The 22190-nt window shown below is 38.9% G+C and overlaps 1 protein-coding gene across 1 annotated transcript in view; it reads right to left on the bottom strand.

The window, feature by feature from the left end:
- Positions 1-5425: 5425 nt before the first annotated feature.
- The window catches only part of YBX1 (Y box binding protein 1), a 17607-nt gene continuing 842 nt past the window's right edge, over positions 5426-22190 (bottom strand). The window contains exons 3-9 of the mRNA XM_012722110.1: positions 21763-21959; positions 13669-13702; positions 11203-11292; positions 10610-10912; positions 10244-10326; positions 6696-6961; positions 5426-5811 (exon numbers count right to left, since the gene is read on the bottom strand). Coding sequence (XP_012577564.1) covers positions 6727-6961; positions 10244-10326; positions 10610-10912; positions 11203-11292; positions 13669-13702; positions 21763-21959 — 942 coding nt within the window. The 3' untranslated portion in view covers positions 5426-5811; positions 6696-6726. The remainder of the gene's footprint in view (positions 5812-6695; positions 6962-10243; positions 10327-10609; positions 10913-11202; positions 11293-13668; positions 13703-21762; positions 21960-22190) is intronic.

Genomic DNA, 22190 nt, shown 5'->3' with positions numbered 1-22190 from the left:
GCACACCTTACTACATTCAGTCAGGATCCCAGTGTGACAGCCTCTCTCAATACAATAGTATTACCATCATCACCTCATTCACTAGCCTCACCAGGCCCAAGAGAGCGGTCAGGCAAGCTCAGCAGCTGCTGCTACAGCCAGCTCTGATGGATTCAAATCACCTGACAGGTCTCCAAAAAAGGTCAGCTGCCAAGATTGCTAAAATCTATTGGTGAGGTCATACCTCTGAATGAGCAACAAAAGCAAATGCAAATCCTCTCTGAAGGGAGAGACTTTATCCCAGGTCTCTTAAGAATCTACAAAAAACTTTTCAAACACAATGTAGGGCAAACAATAAAAAGTAACCAAGTCTAGAAGAAAAAGTTCTATGAGCAACTTAGGCAGACACACACAGACTTAAAACTGAATTATCACACATCACAAAACGGTATCTTCACTGTGTTTAAAGAAGAGACCCACTTAACAAACATCTGCAGGGAGTGGGAAATTATCAATGCTGACTTAGTATATCTGTAAAATAATCAAAAATAATTTTAAAATGTGATAAGCAAAGCAAAAACCTCAGTGGGAGATGCCTAGAAGTTCAGTGGAGGAAGGAAGTTTGTTTAACAGATGGTGCTGAAAGAGCTCCATGTTCATGTGCAGAATTAAGCTGCCCCTTCCAGACACTATATGCAAAAATTAACTCAAAATGCATCATTAGACCCAGATGTAAGAGAGCCTTGGATTTGGCAGTGTTTTCTCAGATATGACACCAATTATGACAACAGAAAAATCAGACTGCATCAAAATTAAAAACTTGTGTGAGGGATACCATCAGAAAAAGCAAAAATTCAACACAGAAAAATACTTAGAAATCATTTTGCTGATGAAAAGCTCAAATTCAGAACCTATTAAGAACTCTTACAAAAAGTCAAATAGAAACAAAAAAGACAAAAATTTTCTAAAAGTACTCATACTACTCTGTAATTATGACTGCCCAACTTAAAAATGGGCAAGATTTCTATGGACAAAAGTGGAAAAGATGATCTAAATATAAAATGACCATGCCTCATAAAATGGTCTTTAAATATTGTTTCCACTACTGTTCTCCCTCTTTTGATGGATCATCTAACTCCTCACAAAACCTGGTAATTACTGTAAAACCCTAAAATCATTTTTCTGGTTTTAGCCAGAAAACATACATCTTTCCTTGGTTATCTTTCTCATCCTTTTCCATTTTTTTTTTAAATGATTGTTAAGTACATATGACATCAAGTTTACATCCTAGACATTTTTTACTAATGCAACTATCTCAGTAAGTGGAATGATACAGAATTTCTCTCTAGGATTTCCTGGACATGGGATTCAGTTGAGTTTTTTGTTAGTAATTTAAATATTCCAGCCCATTGCCTCTGGCCTCCAAAGAGAATTTCTGCTGGTAATGTTCTTCTTATGGGTGACCCCTTGTATATGACAAATTGCCAGCTGCTCCCATCAGTGTATTTCAGTTGATCCTCCTGTTCTGCTCCCCACTGTCCCCACCTCTGGCCTACACCCCAGTTCTTAGATGCATAAATAAATCTTGAAATAAAGTTGTCCTAAAATCTTGTCTAGTAGTAGACTACCACTTTTCTCAGGGCTACTTCCTATTGGTCTACTTTGCTTTCTTTGAATACAAGCTAATTATTTGCCTTGTTTGTATGCCTTTTGGTTTCTGTTGCTGAGAATTACAAATTTGAATCTGACATATGCCTATGGTAATCAGCCTCCCTTTTTTCCCCAGTTGTTTTGATTTCTGTTGCTCTGGGATGTCTTTGACACAGCAGTGGGATAAGGTGTGATAATGGCTTAAGCCTCTGTGATCAGAAGCAGTAACCCCAAGAGCCCTGATTATTTGTTGGGCAGGACCTTACTGACAACCTGGCTCCTGCAAACTACATACAAACTGCTCCAGGGACGTCTGCCCAACTGCTCAGGGCTGGGGGAGGTGGGGAATGTTTAGATGCTGTTGAACTAAGGTAGAATGTTCAAGATGACATTTCTACCATGAGACCCTTCCCTGGATGTTGCGAGCATTCCAAATGTTCCAAAATAACTACAAGAAATGAGACCAATTCTGCCAGTGTACTTGTTGGGGGAGGAATGACAGATCCCTGATGCTCTATACTTAAGCTGTCTTTCCTGATTATTCACCACCTTGAATCTTGAGGTTTGCTGATGTCTAGTATAGTGTTCTACATCAGCACACTTATGTCCAGCATGGTTTTTTAGAAAAAGATTTTTGCATACAAGAGCTGGCTGAACAGGCCAGAAATGTGGGAGTGAGAGGACCTACCAGAGACAGAGTGGGGAGCAGAACAGGCAGATATATTGAAACACACTGCTGAGGGCAGCTGCGGGCCAGACAGGGAGGTCTGCTGCTGCTCTTCTTTTTTAAATGATGCTTGCTATTTGTCTGGGTCCTCCAAGTGGCAGACCCCCAAATGGATTAAACATGCAAAGGTTTACAAGAGAAACAGCTGAGAAAATTGGGAAGTTTAAGACACTTATCAGTCTAAGGCAAGTATGGCAAAGCCATCAGGAGAGCCCTCAGGCTGAAGCTGGTTGTCAATTGAGAGTCCGTTATCACCCAGAAAATGACTGCTTGAGAATCTCTGCCAAGTTCCCTCTCTGGCTTGGCTCCCTCATTAGGGAAGCTGTCTCAGGAAAAGTAGGTTTCAGAGGAAAGTTATTTCAGGGCAGTTGTTTCCTGTAAAGGTCTGCAACTTAAGTTCTCATGGCCACCTTACTCTGTGTTCACAACCCTCACAAAATTTTAGTTGGTCCTTACAATATTCTTGCAACAGCTGCTGACTTTTCTTGACATCAGGTATTGTCTTATTCTCAGTTAATCCTCCCAAAATTTTAGGAAGCTGGTACTACTTACATCTTAGTAAGCACCTTACATGCTCATTCCAATGCTCCCCTCTCTTAAGTTGAATTAGGCAGTTGGATGGTGGGATCCAGGAATTTTTGGGTAATGTTTGAGAAATTCTTCAGTCTTCCATATTTAACATGTGGCAGTTCCTGAGGTTCTTGAAGTTTCATGGGCAGGACTGGAGTTAGGTTTTCTAACACCTAATCACTTCTGATGTCTCAAAATGATTTATGAAAATTTTATGCAGTTCCAAAAAACAAGTCATTTATAACAAAGCTTTCTTCTTGGCTGGCTCTAATCTCAACTCTAATAATAAACCACCTTCTGTGTTGAGTGTCAGAATTATCCTTAAACTTCCACCCAAGTTATCTGGAGAGCTTTATAATGTGGTGCTTTAACCTGTTGCCATTATCACCCAGGAGAGCCCCCAATGTTTTTTTTTTTTACTCTGCCTTTTTAAGCCCTAACATAGAAGTGGGATAAAGTACCTTTGGCTACTCACGATTCATCCCTGCACTTGGGATAGGAGTGGATACTGACACTGTCTCCTGTAACTTTAAATTTCCTTCAATTTTCTCTTCCTCTGGAGCTGCTCAACTGGCAGCCTTAATCCCAACTCTCCATCTGTAACAACCAATTTCCCTACCACACTCCCCTTTTTTTATACCAATGCTAACATTTTTGTCCTTTAAAACTTCACCTGTTGTCCCGTGCCCAAGAACCACCAAAAATCCCTTAATTTGAACGAATACATTTCATAATACTAACATAGAAAAAATGTCTTTCAAAAACTGTTTTCCATCCTCAAATTTTTTAAATGCAATACATATGTGCTCGCTAACACCATGAAATTTACTCTTCCCTTACATAACCTGCAGAAACAAGTTTCAGCTATTAGTGTTCACCTGGGTGCAAATTCTTTTGAGGTTACCAGACTCCATGTATATTATTTCCTTTCCAAGCCTTATTTTTACCTTACTGCACCACCCAACCCCTGCAGCACAATGTTTAAAGGATGATCCTACTTTGCTCTACATTAACCCCCAGGTGCTTGACGTGATACACATGCCCCCTAACCCCTTGCAGGTCTTTAAAGATATGAGCTAGTTCACAATTGTTAAGATTTGGAACCCAGGCTTGAGTAAACCATGGCCATTTACTCCAGACAAGGAAACTGCTGCTCTGCAGTTTTTCAAAGCACTACTTCCACCTCCCACCCTCCCCTCTAGCAGTGCACATTTGTCCTAAGTTTCACGCTGGTTCATGTGACTGGCAAACCACTTCTACACCTGCATCCTACCTGCAAGAAAATGCATTTTCTGGGTTGTTATATAAACTATCTTAATTCTTATACAGAAAAGGTTTGAGCAACAGAACCCCAAAAAAGGAGTATTTTAAAAAACTGATGCTTTTGCTATTAAGTAGCAAGACTGTACCACAAAATTTTCCTTGCCTTCGTTACCAAAATCACATCTGAACATCTCTGGATAATTTAACCAACGTTAATCTTGTCATTTACATGATGTATTTCCTAATGCATGTAATTATTAGGAAAACACATACATACCATCACCAGTGTTCAATGTCATTTCCGCTGAACTCTTCCCAACACTGGATACTTAATCAAAAAAAAAAACAAGTCAGCACCAAATTTGGAAGTTATCAGATACTAGGTTAGTCTTTGGGAGTTTTACTTCTTTCTTACTGTTAACTCACCAATTCCCTGGAACTTAATGTTAACCAGTGCAATGCAGTGTTAGTCTTTGGGAGTTTTACTTCTTTCTTACTGTTAACTCACCAATTCCCTGGAACTTAATGTTAACCAGTGCAAAGCCTGGAAAGGGTCACCATGACCTGGATTTACAAAGCACTAAATGTCTCCTTGGAGTAACAACATTTAAACAAGATATGTCACAATTAGCCTAGGTAACACTTAGGTTCTGAGCCCACAAAATCAATTTGACCAACCTACAAGTTCCTTAGCTGTCTTCCCATAGGGATCACATTATTTGTTGTTGTTCCCACTGATCACAGCGTGAGCCTATGTTTACTGAACACACTCAGCCCTGTGGCAGGCATCTGATAAATCTTAAAAGTGGGCATCTTCAAAACAGGAAAACTAAAATTACTTTCCAGGTAGAAGAGTCTAAGGACTCCAAATAGTTAGGCCCCATACTAAGACATACTTCTTTCCTTTCTAATGGCTTCCCAGCAAAACAAAACAAAAAAACACACTGGTGTAAGCTAGTGGAATTCTACATCAAGATTTGAATTGAAAATAGCCACAATGGGGGTAGTCATAGCTCTCACTGCTACAGTTTTAAAGGTGAACTTATCTTACCCACCCCACCCCCAACAAATCAGTAAATGGTTTCCACTTATAGTATGAATTCACATGTAGGCTACTCAACAAACAATTACATTTTAAAAGACATTTCCCTAAGGCACTACTGTCTGTCTGCAGACCAGTTTGTCTTAGAATGAACTATGGATACATATGCTAGTAAGATAAATATACGCAAGACAATTATTTAAGACCTTTATTAACAGGTGCTTGCAGTTTGTTGACTTTTTTGAAAAAATCAAGTTGTAAACTTGTATTACAAATTAAAAATGAGGTTCTTAAAAATCTCAACTTGACCAGATATGAAACAATTTAAAAACCTTTAAAGGTGTATTGAGAAAAACCAGGCTTATTTTTTTTTTTTTTTAAAAAACACGTTTGTTCATTACCAAAAAGAGACATCTTTAGGTAAAAATAATAAAAACCCCATACTGCATAGATAATGCAGATAGTTCTGGTTATCTGGTCAACGGGCAAAAAGCAAGCACTTAAGGTCTTCAGCTCCAATCTTTTGTTCATTTCTTATTGCTGGAATTTCATATTCATTTCTTCTTGTTGGATGACTAAACTGCAAAGAAACAAAAACTTTATTATCTCAAACAATTAACTGCAATGTTCTTTCAGCACACAGTAAATTGCTCCAGATCATACTGGCTAAGACGGGAAAGCATTTAAGCAAATCTCATTGATGTAGCCCAAGACAGTGCGATTTATAACAGGAATGGATGTTGCTATGACAAGGTTATTTGTAAGTTCTGGGTGACCTTTTGCCACCCAGAAAATAGTACAGTGGAGAGGGTGGAAGTGGGGAACCAAGTATACCACTGGCTGAAAACTATGATTTCAGAGCCAATTACATGTCTCTCAGTATATCGAGGAAAAAGCTGAGTGCAAAGGAATACTCTTAAGTTTAGAACTTAAGAGTAAACAAAAACAGGCCAGCTTCAAGGAGCTTCAGCAACATTAACGGACCTCTCAAAGAATCATCTTTTGGGCACCTGAAATTTATGACTTTGGTAGAAGTTAAGCTATTTACAAGTTTTCCCTTTTCTCTATAGAAAAACCTAACAAAAAATTACAAACATCTTAAAGTTGCCTCCCTTTCCCCCACTAAAGAAACTACAATAGTTACCACTTAGCTTCTGTTAATTTTAATGGCTATTTTGGGAAAAACAGCAATATAATTAACATACTACTTAGAACAGGATTAGCAGGATTTTCAGTGAAATCAAGACTTCTGAAATCCGACAAGATACAATGTGAAGAAAGGCCTCTAGGTGTCAGAATTGAGACGAATGAGGGGTCATGCGTGGCTGATACCCAACACCACCAGAGTGGAGTATTTAGGCATTTCAGGGAAAACTTTTGGTGGAACACATGGCCTTCCCCAACCCGCAGCATTAATGGATACCAACCATGACTGGACCAGGAAGGCCATCTAGGCACACTCACCCGGATGATGGTAAAGATGGTAAGCCGGCATTTACTCAGCCCCGCCCTGCTCAGCCTCGGGAGCGGACGAATTCTCAGCTGGTGGATCGGCTGCTTTTGTCTCTTTGCCATCTTGTGGTTTAGGGTTTTCTGGGCGTCTGCGTCGGTAATTGAAGTTGCGGCGGTACCGACGTTGAGGTGGCTGCTGACCTTGGGTCTCATCTCCTTGATTTTCCTTATCTTCTTCATTGCCGTCCTCCCTAGGTTGTCTTTGGCGAGGAGGGCCCCTGGAATGAACATTGTGCACACTTGCAATGATAATGTCTTCTTTCTTCAACCTGCCCACCAATGTTAACAATTGCTCCACTCAACTCAATGCTGTATCTGGACTGTTTATGTGGTATGCAGGCAGTTTAGCAAAAATGAAGAGCAAGTTTAGTTCATTTCACAAAGTGAGTATGATGATTTTGTATTTGGAATGCAAACTGAAAAATAAACATTTAAAACTAGCTTTAAGGGACTAGCAAACAATCTATGATAACCATGAAATATGACAGAGTGGCATGACAGCTTCAACACTCTGACATCTTTTAACTGCTCATGAAAAGTAAGTTTTATGGTAACCACGTCCATTGAGAAAGAACTGGACAAGAAATAACCCCACCCCCCTTTCTTATAAACAAAGTACACAGCAACCATTAGCCACTAGGAAATCCAAGCAAAACCAACACTTCACTCCCATAATCTAAAGGTCAGAAAGTAATCATTGTTGGTGAGAATGAGAAGAAATTGTAATAATCACACATGTAGGTAGGAATACAGAATGGCGCAGCAGCTTTAGAAAATAGATGGGCCATTACTCAAAATGTTGCATTTGTACCATACGCCCCAGCAATTCCACCTCTAGGTTCATACCCAGGATTCATTTCCATTTCATGAATTAAAGAACCAAAATGCCCATCAACATAAAAATGTAGAAATAATATAACCTGAAACTAAAGGAATAAAAACGGATACATGCCACCATGGATAAATCTTGAAAATATGCTAAGCAGAAGACTGATACAGAAGGTCATTCACTATTTTATTTCATTTATAAGAGTGTACAAATCAGGCAAAACTAGAGAGTATAGATTAGTAGTAGCCAGGGGCTAGCGCGAGAGAAAAATGACTGTTAAGACCTTAAAGTGTTCACCGAAAATATTCTGCAAACAGTGGTGATGGCTGTCTATTTTCTGAACTATACAAGTTATTTGTAAATATAACTAAACTCACTAAGTTGTATTAAGGCCTGAAATATTCAGCAACAAAGAAAGTGGCAGGACTTCTATCAAGGAAAATAAGTGGGTTTTTTTTGTTTCTTGACAATTATGGCAGTAATGAAATTGATGTATTGTTGACCTTTCTTCCACTCATTCAAAGCACTCCCACAGAAGCATCAGACCACCAAGAATATCACCAAGTGTTTTACGCCAAGGCCTCTCTAACTCCCATTTAGATGCATGTATTTCAAAAAACACGTCTAGACTTTCCAGTCTCTCATCTATCATTCCAATACTGTTTCTTCTCCTAAGATCCTTTCTCCCTTCTTTGGAATTCAAGGCCAGTCTTTGGCAAAACCACTCTGGCTTTCCCTGACAGTTCTCCCTTAAGGAATACTATGTCTAACCCTGTAACTGTGGCTTCTAAATCAACTTTCTGTACTTCACTTGGGCTACTCGATTCTCTCTTCCATTCATTTGTTTTCTACCTGCTTTGTAGCCCACTCGGTGGTTAATGCTACCCACTTTCACTAGCTTATTCCTTCTTCTTCTCCCATTCTTAATGTCGCCTAGGACATATACTCCAGTGCTCTTGTCACATATGCTGTCCTCCTCAAATTCTTCAGTAATTATCTCCCCTCCTTATTCATTTCATGTGAAAACTGCTCCAGCAGTCATTTTCTTGCCAACTGCCCTCTTTTGGTGCATATGCTTGAACCAACGAGACAATGTTTTTGACTTCACTTTTCCTTTTGTGCCATCTCACCTTTTTAGTTCAAACTCCTCTTTTTACTGGGCCCTCCCTGGTGGTGCAACAGGTTAAAGCACAACACTATGAAACTATCTGCAGCCACTGCAGCATGAGTTTGATCCCCTGGCAGGAAGCTACGCACATGGCGCAGACCTCTCCTGGTCTGCCCACTGCTTCCCACTGTCTCTGGTGAATCTCACCCCCTGCACCTGCGGCCTGTCCCCCAGTTCTGTATGTATAAATAAATCTTAAGAAAAAACCCCTCCTCTATACCATCAGGATTATACCTCACACATTATAGTGAGTAGGTGTGATTACTGCTCATTTGGAAAAAGGATTCATGGTTAAGTGGACTGCAAAGTACTGTATTTGTCATAGATTTTAAGACAATTATGTCACCATAGCAATTACTTGGTACTGTTAGTCTATCCATTCAGATGAGAATGTTAAATCTGAATTAAACTAAAGCACTTAAAAATTCTAATGTGCACCAATGAAACTAGGCAGTTCTAACAGTGTAACAAAAAGGCAAACCCAGGGTATTCCCTGCTGTTGGCACTTAAGGGCAGACTGCCACGAAAGCCTATTTGGGGGAAGAAAAAAAAAAAAAAAAAAAAGAAAGTGAGCCTACTTGAGATCAACTTTAATTTTCCAAACAGAATAGGGAAGGACACATTTATCCACCTCCAACATCTAGCACAAGGCCATTTTTATGGTAGCTCAAAAACTTTAAATGTCCAATTTTAGTGAACCAGCTAGGATCCCAGCCCATTTTCCTGAATCAGAAATACTTATCAATGCAATTGAGAGCCATTTTAAATACTGATTATTACAAAACTCAATGAACATATAGGACATCAATGAACAGGTTAAGACAGTATGATCTCTCTTAAGGTCTCAAAGACTTTGATTGGGAATACTGTCTGAAAATGCCACATACCATGAACCAAACATGGTCAGGCTCCCACTTCTTCCCCAATTACACTGATGATAATTAACTTCTGGCTAAAAAGTGTTTCCTAATACTTACGTAGCCAGGTTGGTTGCTTAGATTCTAGTCTGGAACTACACTTTTTTGCAAAATGTAATTTCATTTCGCAATTTTGAGACTATAAATAAAGTACATTATCTAAACGAGGTGACTTACAATTAGGCCACCTCATGAGTAAAATTGTTGATTTTGTTAGGATAGCACTGTTGAGACATTCTGAATGTTTAAAAAAAAAATCACCTTTATCTTTCTCTCGCCCCCAATAAGTGTCATAAAGACATTCAGTTTAAACCATTTAACTGTTTTCAAGGACAGAATGTGAAATTCTGTACCCTTACTTAAAAACAAAAAAACCCAACAGCATAAAATGTGAACCTCATCTATATAAGCTGTTTTGAACCAGTGTAAGCAAAGAACATTTTCTCAGAGATAACTGACTTCAGGTTCACCTCTTTAGACATCTGATGAAAGAAAATGTGAAGTGTTAACAGATAAATGATGCAAGAAAAGCACGATGTTGAGGCCTAGTATATGCTGGTAAAAAGTTTTTAAACACGAACCATACCTGCGGAATCGTGGTCTATATCCTCGATACATATTCTGTCTCACTGGTCTACCTTGTTCTCCTGCACCCTGGTTGTCAGCACCCTGACAGACAATGGAAAGAAATCAAGACACTAGGTCAATTTAAACAGTAAAAACACAATCACATAAATCCAAAGACTAAATAAATACAGGTGTTAAATACATCAATTGGTAACTATACATATAACTATTTCTAGGAAGTAAAATGCTTCCCATTGTGATTAATAGCTCAAATACACCAGCAAACACACAGAAAGGTTTGAAAACACAGCCTGTCAAAAAGCCATCACATAAAACTGATACTTCCTCCCCCCTCCCCTGCCCTTTAATTTTGGTGAACACTCACCTCCATCACTTCTCCCTGCACAGGAGGGTTGGAATACTGTGGTCGACGCCCATAGGGTCTCCGCATGTAGTAAGGTGGGAACCGTCGCCTGCGGTAGGGCCGGCGCTGTTGGGCCTGGCCTTCGGGAGCACTCTCTGATCCCTCATTCTTTTCCCCACTCTCACTATTCTGGTAATTCTGCTGGTAGTTGCGTGGAGGACCCCTGCGACGTGGATAGCGCCTATAATGGTTACGGTCTGCTGCGTATTTACTGCCTTGCACTGGAACTCCACCAGGGCCTGTAACATTTGCTGCCTCCGCACCCTACAAAAGGTATCATACATGGGCAGTGACAAAAGAATTAAGGACATTTAAATTTACACAAAGTTAAACTGCTTTTTTGTGGCCAGGGGTGCATAGAAATAACTAAATTAGTTCCTCACTGTTCTGAAGAGATTGCCCTCTAACTGCAGCCAGCACAATAGGCTTGATGCACCTGTGTTCATGTGGTCACCTGACCCATCCATCCACCTTAAAGCCACCATTCCTAATGGATGAGATCTCCAAAATATTTCCACACTGAAGTCAAACCTTTACACAAAAAGCATCCTCACCTTTTCTCCTTCAACAACATCAAACTCCACAGTCTCTCCATCTCCTACACTGCGAAGGTACTTCCTGGGGTTATTCTTCTTTATGGCAGTCTAGTAATATCACATTCCAAAAATAGATTAACAGGGGAGAATAATGTGCTTTTTCATTTAAAATGTACCAGAGTCAATATTATTTTAGCTTGGATATACACGTAAAATTAGCTTTAATTAAGACCAAACCATCACAAAATTTAGGTAACAGGGACCAGTGCTACCCCCAACCTTAACCACAATACTCCAATCATACAAAGGCCCCAACATTTTACCACTGTTTTTCAAAACTGAAACAAGTAATTAACACTCAAGACAGACAAAACAGTACATATTTTTAAAAGCAGCGTCTTGCAAAAGCATTGTATGTTAACTTTGGACAAAATGAGGATCTCCATCTATCCCCCAAAGACTGCACTTAATAGAAGCTAGCCCCACACAGGACCAGTTTAGATGACAGGCGAGTTTAGTTTTGCATGCTTCAAAGTTGACCAAACCAACTTTGTTCCTGTGTTATCAAACTCAGTAACAAATGTCAACCAAACTCCCTTCCAACCTGTGATAATACTTCAGTGGAAATTCAATTCACTTGTTATTAGCCATGCCACTTTTCATCCTATCTCACTGCATGGACAGTGGGCTACTAGCTCCCCTGAGAATATACCTCACATTAAAGATGTGTTACTTTTCCAGAGTGCTACAAGTGGGAGAACAATACCTCACATTTGCTTTATAGTATTTTTACACAAAATACTTTAGTGGATTGCCTAGTCAATCTCACGACAGATGATGTGAGGTATTATTATTCCCCTTTTTACAGATTAAGAGTAGACTTTAAAAAGTTGATTTACACAAGGTCACAGGGCCAGTAAGTGGCAGGTTAAGAACTTCTCTAAATCTAAGTCTTGGGGGACTTCAAATCCCATGTTCATTCTACTACATCACAGCAGTATCCATTACAGGCTCACAAATGCATTTCTATTTCAAATGAGGCAGGAAAAATAACAAATCTGAAGCCAATTAAGCTAAGTTGCCCAGAACTTCAGTCTCCTTGATACACCACCAAGACCTGAGCAAAGTCCAGTGCAACAACTAAATGTTGAAACCAATTCCAAAATAAGGAAAGCAGATTGGTGACACCTTGTGAGCCAGTCCAACTGGGTGACATGCATTCAGCCAAACTGATCTCATCTGTCATCTAAACTGTCACGAAGTTTTCATGCCTTTCATATATAGCCAACTCTCAATTACCTGCAGTCATCGGGGATAGCAGAAGTATGGATAATTAAAACCTCACCTCTCTTATTTCAGTCAGCACTCTTTTAACACCCTCCCCAAACCCTTTAGTGTCGCTGATAGACAATAGAACTGAACTATCTTGCTGTCTCTTAACCCTAAGCCTACGGATGTCTTTGTTTAAGGATAATAGTGGGCAATTCAATTTTATAAAACAGGCATTTGTTTTAAGGTAACAGTTTAGGTGCTTCTATATTTATGTTTAGAGTTTAAATGCTTCCATACTTACATCTGCTCCTACAATTATCTGATAGGTTTTGGATGTACCAGAAGTGATCTCACTTGCCCCTTTGCTTATCACTGAATGCTGTATAGGATGCTTTACAACACTATCAAGCACCAACCTAAGACAGCTCTTCCTAAGAAGCATGCTGCCTTCCAAGCTCACACATGCAAAAGTTAAGTGGAGACAGACTTTATATTTTTTATTTCTGAATTACAGTATAAAAGTGGCATAAAAGTTCTTAGAGCAATTTTAAATACAAGTTGACAGTACCTCAAGTTTTAGTGGAAAAACTGCAGAGCACCTACCTATGTATACCTGTGAGGTATATTTACATATACCCATAATAGTCAGATATGAGACATAAGTGTTCTTTTTAGCAGCGCTTTAGTTACACAATAAAATCTCTAAAGCCCAAAGCACTTCCGGAAGGAAAAGGAAAAAAATATTTTCCTTAAATGATGCTTGGAAGTTCAGCAATTAACATCTATACTTTGTTTCTCCAAAGGTAAGTCTATATTAACTGTTCAAAGTGCTTCAGAGTAAGTAGGACAGATGTTGTTTTTGTGTCTCTGTAACAATATCATTAGTGCAAGATTAGGTTTACTGAGGGTTTCTGTTCACCTGAAATTAGGCTTGAAAATTTAGTGCAACAAATTGAGCAGTTTCAAAATTTTCAAAAGCTTCAACTATTAACAAAACAACAGTTTGAAACACCTATTTTAATTGAACTAATTACTAACACAAGGTTTCAACACACACATTCAAACATACTATATTACTCTTCCTATAGGCACTATATAAACAAGTAGTTGGACTTTATAACCTTTTTGGTAAAGAACAATAGCTGAAAAGTCAGTCACCCTTCTTCACAAATCTTGAGGCAGAAGAGTAAATATCTACACACAAGCACTCACCTGGTGTACAAATACATCTTCCTTGGTGTCATTCCTGCAAAATAGAACAATTTAACAAATCAGAAAAAAAAAGAATACATTTCATGTTTGCTAAAGATTAACGATATGCTTTTTAGTCCGCTGTCCATTTCCACCCATTTTTATTTTTTGCAGGTCAAGAGATTTTCTGGTTGGTAACCAGGTAATAGGGCAAAAAAAGAGGAAACATTACTAAACCTTCATAAGTTTTCCAGCATACCCCACACTCTTACTTACCTCTAGAGCATATGCTTACTAATGTAAAGAGACTATAACTATATTTTTCATCCTTCTTTCACACTTCATCCTCAATCATTTCTTCATCACTTCTAATTTTTACCTCTTCTCAAGGACCACCAACCTTCCCCTTCATCCCCTCTCCAAAATCCACACCATTCATGTAAGCAAGCATTAGAGAATTAGGGAATGATAATGACTATTTTTACTAACACACACAAAATTCCCTTTCACATTATTTCATATCAATTATTCACCTATTCAAATTGTTGTTAAATATTTACTTATTCAGGACTTCAAAAGTAGTTTGTAAAGGAGAATCTGCCCTAACGAGTCTTAAAGGAGCTTACTAGAAAATGCGAACATCTAACAGATCATGACTATGATATAAAGCCAGCAATGTGCAAATTCAACAGAAGCACTAATGTTTAAGCTGTCTGGAGCATAAAGAATGTGGCTTAAAGTGAGGAACAGTGGGGTCAAATCACCATGCAAGTTTACAAGTCAGCAAAGATGGCTTAATTTTTATTGAATAGCTGTTAAAAATCTAGTCAAAGGGAGCCCATTTGGTTACCAAAAAAGCTAGTTCAAAAACCCAAATCAGAAATGACGGAGAACTAGATTAAGGGCTGGGATAAGATGGAGTAAACGTGAATTCTCCATTAAACGTGAATACTCCTTAAAGTAAAATGGGAAGACCTTTGGGGATAAATAAAATGTTAGAAATGAGGGAGAAATGGAGTGAAGTTTTCAGTTTGGAGGTTAGGTTAAGGTGATACTATGAAAAAAGAGAACTACTGGAGAAAAGAGATTTCCAGGCCTTCATTGGCCTGCCTCCAATTCTTCATTCTGTCACTACTAAATCTGAAAATGGGCTCAAAAGTAGTTCCAGTGTTAAGTAACAGAAAGAGCAAAAGTCACAATTAACGGAATCAACTGGCTTATCATTGGTTCCTCGATCCAAGAAACAATGTATATACCAAATAACTCATATAATTTAGATGGATCACAGGGACATCCATTAATGAAGCGATTAATTTTAAATTGTTTAAGGAAGAACAAAACAACACAACACACAAACTGTGAAATACTGCAAAGGCGACTTGAGACATGAAGCTTAAAGTGGACCTCAGAAACCAGTTGAGTATTAGGAAAGCCCCAAAGAATAATGGTTGGCCACAATATCCACAATATCACATAAACAACTCTATATCTACCAATCAGTTTTTATCTCCAGTGTGATTACAACTCAAACCTTAGTGGGGCTTTGGGTGGACTAAGGAAGGTGTGTAAAGTCTAAAACGGTGACTCAACAGGGTGCAATATTAACCATCACAGGACATTTACTAAAAATACAACCTCCTTAAGGAGAGACTTTTCATTACTGGTAGTATTGCTCATGAGTAACCGATAGATCATTCCTTTTACCAACCCACATTTGTGGTGCAAAAAACTAATTACAAACAGACCACACTTCTATAAAAACAAAAGTCGTTATCTGTAAATTTTATTCCAGGGTTTAAAAAGAGCATTAGTGAAGTTACCAAAACTGTTTATGTAATGTACTCAATCACTCATTTACTGTCACTATACCAGTCCTTCAGGAAGAAGAAAACAGACTACTTAAAAATCCAATTTTTGTCAAAACAAAGGACTATGATTTAAATATATAAACTGACCTAGCTGCAACGTGTGAAAGGACTACTGAGATATTGAAAGCACTGTTAATGGGAACTCCTGACTTTTAGTCCTCAAAAGTTTTTTCTTCATCTGCACAATGGGAAAAAACAAACCAGACAGAGGTAGCCTGCATTACTGAGAGTTAAAGTTTCAGATATTGTGCCAAGTGTCTTCATTATAATATCCAACGCTCACAATCCTGAAGTCAGCGCAATCATTAACCTCCTACTTTACAAGTCAGGAAAATGAACTATGTAGTGATCTATTTAGGGGTCAATTTCATCCTGGCCTTTAGTATGTTGAGACTTGAAGTGGACCAGTTTGGAAATCTTTACATTTTATAAAGATTACAGCAAATGATTTCTATAATTTTGGGAAAGGACAATCAAATAATCATCATTCCCTGCATCCTCTCCTTGCAAGTACAGTTATTTCATATATGTGAAGTAAGCTAGGAGAAAGAAAATACTGGATGATTTCACTCATATGGAAGAGAGAGAAACAAAACAAAGTATCAACCAAACCAAACCAAATTAAAAGCAGGGGATTATGGCGAAAAATAAAGAGTGCTTGACAAAGAGGGGTGATGGGGTGACATTTAAAGGGGGTTGGGACCAGTGGACAAGGGCAAAGAACTATGGGTATTCTTAATTCGGAGGGTGGAGGTGAGTGTCATACATCTGAAGTCTGGAGAACTCACTCATACACTGTGTTGTGAACAGACATCACTTGGGTAAATAAAATAACCAACACAGCTCACCAAGAAACATGGTTTTTTAATGTTTTTATCAATGTAGTGGAAAGGTGTATCCTATCCCTAGCACCTTACCTTTTGTAAAGTATCCTGAGAACCAAGAGGGCCCATTCTGTCTTTACCACACTTTTTGAAGATAGAGGGTTATCAAAAACATACTAGTTTACATGCTCCTCTCAACCAGAGGTAAGTGACTGAGAAAGAGAACTGGTCATTCTCCTGTCTAGCACCCAGCATACTGGGAACAGGGTAGGTGCTTATTCAAACCTAATTATCCACTGTGTAACACTGTTCACTCAATACTACCCAGCCCTTCAAACTAAAAAATAAATACTGCCCAATTTTTCTGAATTCTATACCTCGTATTTATTTCATCATATTATTCTTATAAATTGCCACCAAGTCACTGGGCCTATAAAAGGATAGCAAAGTCAAGTATCTCATTCACCACTTTAATAAAACTGAGCAGCTGGCTAAGCAATGCCTAATGGGGGGGGGGGGGAGAGCACTTATCCTCAGTCCACCACCATTCAATCCAAAGCAGCACCTGGCATTTACTAAATGTGTTTTTTGCCATGTAGTATGTGAAATCATACTAACCAGAGAGGAGGGAGAGACAGGGATAGGTAGTATATAGAGAAGTGTTGAGAGTTCCTTACTAGAAAAAAAATACTGAAGTCAAGGTTGGACTACCTTATTACTAACTATGTGAACTTAAGTTGTGTGTGTGTGTGTGGGGGGGGAGAAAATATGTGTATAGGGCGAATAATAGCACTTACCTAACTAACACTGTAATCAAACCCAAGTACAACCCAACTGTTGCTCAATAGAAATAAAACGCAAGGCAAATACCCAAGTTTGTTTTCTAGCAGCCATAATAAGGTAAAATTAATTTTATCATCTCAATATGCATGGTTGTCAACATAGAAAACAAGAATTTTACACTTGCTTTTTTTCATACTGTCTTCAAAATCTGATTTGTATCAGATTACTTACAAAATTTCATTTGTAAGTATGAAAAAGTAGATTCAAATACTCAAGCTATTTAGTTGAAAGTGGTTCAAAACAAAGACTGATCTGAGCATTTCTCAGCTGCACCAGTCGCATTTTAAGTACTTAGCAGCCACATCTGAGTCATGGCATGTAGTACAGGTCATTCCTCCTGTATCCTAGGGTTGTGTCCAAGACCTCCTAGTTAAGTCTGAAACCAGAGACAGTACTGAACCATATACTACATCACACAACTACACACACATAGCTATAATGAAGTTTAATTTAAAACATGAGGCACAGAAGAAATTAACAATAGATTAACAGTACCTGTAACAGCCATACAAAAGATGGTCTCAAAATGTCTCCCAGTAATGTGATTTCATCTATTACCCATCAGTATTCTCTACCTCCTCCAATCCACCATATTGCCTGAAATGAGACCTACCATATTTTAAGTTTATTCTACTGTCTTGATGCAGATTATACCACACCAAGCCATTTTAAAAGCCTCACTTGATCAACTGAATAAATCAGTCCTATAGTAAGTTATAAAAACTCCAAGATTTAGTATCTACATAAACTCTGTAATCTAAAGTATCAGACACCAATTACCTAAGTCCTGCAGGTATGTATGATCATTATATCACAATCCCACTTATTTTTTCATTTTTCTCTTATATACTCCTCACAGCCAGCTGGCACTTCTATTTTCCAGGTTTTAAAAAAAATATTTTTGTTTTAGGTGAGCTAAACTGCATATGATCTCAAGGGCTGAGACTGAAAGAACAAGGAAATCAGCAATTACAGTTCCTGTAATAGAAAGGAGAAGGTCAATAGACTGCCAATGACACAGGAATGACTTAGGGAATATTCACATACTTTACACATGACAGCCCTCCATGACAATGTCAGACACTACCTACCAATGACTTCTAGGAAGAACTTGACATGACCGTGCAACCACACTGGGAGTTTAAAAGTTAGTCTGACATGACAGTCCAAAATGTTGGACTGTTTTGGGGCCATCTTTCCATAGGCTTACAAGCTTAAAATTAACAAATTGTAAATATTTTAATTTCGTGGGGCCATATAATTGTTTTTAAATAACACTTAGACAAAACTTTTCTTAACTTTCTGGCAATATAAACACAGACTAAGACGGAAGGAAAAGGTCTAATGTTCTCTCCTTTAACACCTCAACTGTTTCCCAACATTAGTTATCAAACAAGTATGAATTTATAAAATCAATCTGCTAAAATGCAACTTTTGGCCACCAAGAAACAGTCAAATATACAAACTTTTTCAAATGTGGGCAATCAGCAGTCAGCACACAGGAACTCATGACAAAACCCACTTAACAAAACTTTCAATGGTTAAATCCCACTTATATATACCCCAAATCCCTCAGCCCCCATGACAACTTAAACTCGAAATGCATATATAGGAAGGAAAATCATCAGCAGGCGAAAGCTAAGCCTGACAGGTAAACAGGAACATATACCCCATCTAAAGGAGGTAACAACATTCATAGCCAGCTGATTTCTATTTAAAATGGGAACCAGATCACCAAAGCAAAAATTTAGATCTAAAGAGCTAGATATTTTGGGTGTTAAATCTTCTGAATTTTGAATGTCAGTAATTCCAATTTGTCTAAACAAAACACCTGGGAGGAGGGGGCAAATATAACTAATAAAACAATTTGTGACCTGCTCTATTTGTCTTTTTGTTGCAAATTCCCTCCCTGTACACCTCAAAACTTCATAATAATTGATAGCACTTTAAGTACTTGGAGAACAGGTATTTCTATTCTGGTCACTATACATAAAAGTGCAAGTCCCACTGAAAAACTGTTACTGACTCATGATTTTGGAGAGCATGAATCAATCAATCAATTCTCATGGAACTAAGATAAAATCAAACATCTAGATTTAAAAAGCAGAACCAACTTCTGAAGTTAATCACCCCTGTGGTCTGGCCCCCTTTCTAATGTTTTTCAACAATGCTGGGTGAATCTTTTTCATAACGAAATGAAAAAACTATGAAGGTGAACAGGGCAACAAATCCCTCCAGTCACACAGAATGCAGTTCTTTTGTAGACAGAGCACAAAAAAGAACACATTTTTTCAAAATTCCTAGATTACCTATTCTAACAAAGTAAGATCAAAGGTCCGTTGCTTTTATAGCTCTTATGTTCTTTTTGTACAACCATGCCAAGGGAAAACATTCTAAAAATCTAAGAAGCTGATACCAATCAGCACAGGCAACAATCTAGATCGAAATGTTTACAATGAGAACACATTTCTCTAAAGCAAAAAATTTACACAAAAACCAACAATCTCAGAAATACAATTGACAGAACTCCAACAAATAATCACCATAAAGATTGCATCCTCCCTTTTACACAGAAACAGAACAAGTGTGATACTTCCCTTATCCCCATGAGATTCAGGTGTCCTATAGTCCTACCTACATGCTGAACAATTGCTAGCTTCCAGAACTTTAGTTCTTAAAGACATACATACATACCCCTCTCTATTAAGGTAAACCTACCCTGCACTTAATTGCAATCAAATCTTACAGTGTATAGTCAAGTCTCAGAAACACTAAAAAAGTTGGTTTAGTAATACAAAGCACATTTGCACAATTTGACAAAATAGTTGAGGTTGGGTCAGTCCAAACAAAGGATCATCCAAAGCCAATTTACATTCAACCTGCCCTGGAGGAAGACCCGTTGAGCAGATTGCAAGTCAGAACAGAGATATTTAAAGAATGCATTTCATAGAATAAAAATTCAGAGTATGTAAAGAACTACTTTTTTATCTTGGCTGTCAACTGTTCACTTCAATGAAATATGCTCCTAATTACAACCCCACCGAATGCATACACCAGTAATACTATTACACTGGGTCAAAGTTTAGAAGCAGTGTTTTTTCAGGTGTAGTCCACAGTCATAATAACCTGGAATACATTGAAGTATTGGGTCTGTCTACTCCAGTCCCAATAAATCCATCCTGGAGAAGAGCTTGGGCATTTAAATTTTAAGCATCCTTCTAGGCTGAGTACTCAAATAAGAATCAAAGAAAGGAACACGACCAAAGCATTTCCTTCCTCACTAGTAACCCATTACCAAAAAACTGATAAAAAAAATATTACCTTGTCAGGAAGATAGAACAACAGATGGAAAACTAAGGATTTTGGGAGAACAAAATGCTTCACCACCACTCCAAATGTGGAAAACAGACCAGAAAATGGCCACAACCTCTTCTGCTTTGAGTGTTTCCACAGCACTTTATGGTTGAGTAATGAACGTTTCTCACCAACCAGATATGTCCGTTTTGAAGCTTCACCTTGTCCATTTGGTTTCCTGTAGTACCCATTTCACAAACAATTGGTATTATATTTATTCCTAAGCGCTCTTTTAAGCATCTAATTGTTTAATGCCGTCTAAAAGGATGTAAGAAAGAAAGCGCTGAGATGACATATCACACCTGTATAGCCAATGTTATTAGCATAAACGGAGCTCTACACTCTTGTAATTGCACTACTAGTCTTGGCAGCCATCTTGAAAATGATGCCCGGCTCACAAGGGAGACCATGTGAGCTTCTTCCCTATTGCTACAGACTATTCTAAAGATCATCCCAAAAGATGTAGTCTGTAACTTTGCCTTCAGACACCATGCACTGTTATGTTATCTCAGACTCAGGCCACCCTAATGTTACAATTTAAGAGGTACTATGTGAAGACAAGTAGGAGAAATAAAATTGAGCAAAGAAAATCGAGCATTTTCCTTCCAGATTACTATTTAGGATGAAGCAAAAACGATTTTAATGTCAAAGCAGTACTAATATGAACTTTATCCAAGGTGTTCAAGGCAGCAAGTACAAAAACGTTAAACAAAGACAGTATAACCTTACAGTAAAGGTGACAAGACCTCATACCTGCACTGGCAAATCTCACCTCCACAGGTTAGCAACTTGTCAATGACCATTATGCCAATTAGTGTATTACGATTCTCAAACATCCAATGTCAAAAACGTGTAAAACAATGAACGGGAGCAAAATGGGGTGGGACCCGAGTTCAACATAATACACAGATCTAGCTCCTCAGTTGGCACGAAATGTGAGAAAGGCACAGTTCACTCCCTTCTAAAGTGCTTTGCACCCTAAGAAACCATGGATGCTATTGATAGCTTTGGATTAACAGTTACGCTGAAAACAAAGGAAAAATCTTCAGCTCCACTAACCCTTCAGTCATCGAGGAAAAAAAGAAAAATCATCGAAATCACTAACAATACACCAGAGACAGCAACCTCCACGCGCTCACACAATCCCAAGCCCGCAAAACCAACCATGCAGATGGGCAGAGAGCAGGCAAGAGGAAGGATGGAGGCTTCGGCGCCGGTCATCTCACCTGTTGATGAAACCATATCCGTTCCTTACATTGAACCATTTTACTGTTCCCAAAACCTTCGTTGCTGGAGAGAGAAGACAAGAGCCCACGATTATCAGACAGCCTTTTGAAAACCGCCACGCTTCAGCATCCGGTCCCTCCACGCTGCCCGGCGGCGCGCCGCGCCACTGACAGCCTTTCTCTTCCGAGTCTCCCGGCTGGCCACGCCGGCGCCCTCGCGGCCCACGTGGGTGAGTGCGAGACCCCGGAGCGCTCCGGGCGAGGGCCCTGGATGGGTGTGCGCGGAGACCGGGCGGACAGGCGCGGCCCCGGGGCGGAGAGCACGTGAGGGAAGCAGCCGCCCGGCCCACTCCGGCCTGCGTAGGCGGCGCGCCGCGCCCTCAGGCTACACGCGGAAGGGAGCGGGGTGGGGGACTGGAACAACGGCG

This window comes from Condylura cristata, unplaced genomic scaffold (genome assembly GCF_000260355.1).
Source record: "Condylura cristata isolate star-nosed mole 26May11 unplaced genomic scaffold, ConCri1.0 scaffold00008, whole genome shotgun sequence".
Taxonomy (NCBI): Eukaryota; Metazoa; Chordata; class Mammalia; order Eulipotyphla; family Talpidae; genus Condylura; species Condylura cristata.
This window is presented reverse-complemented; position numbering and strand designations above follow the sequence as displayed.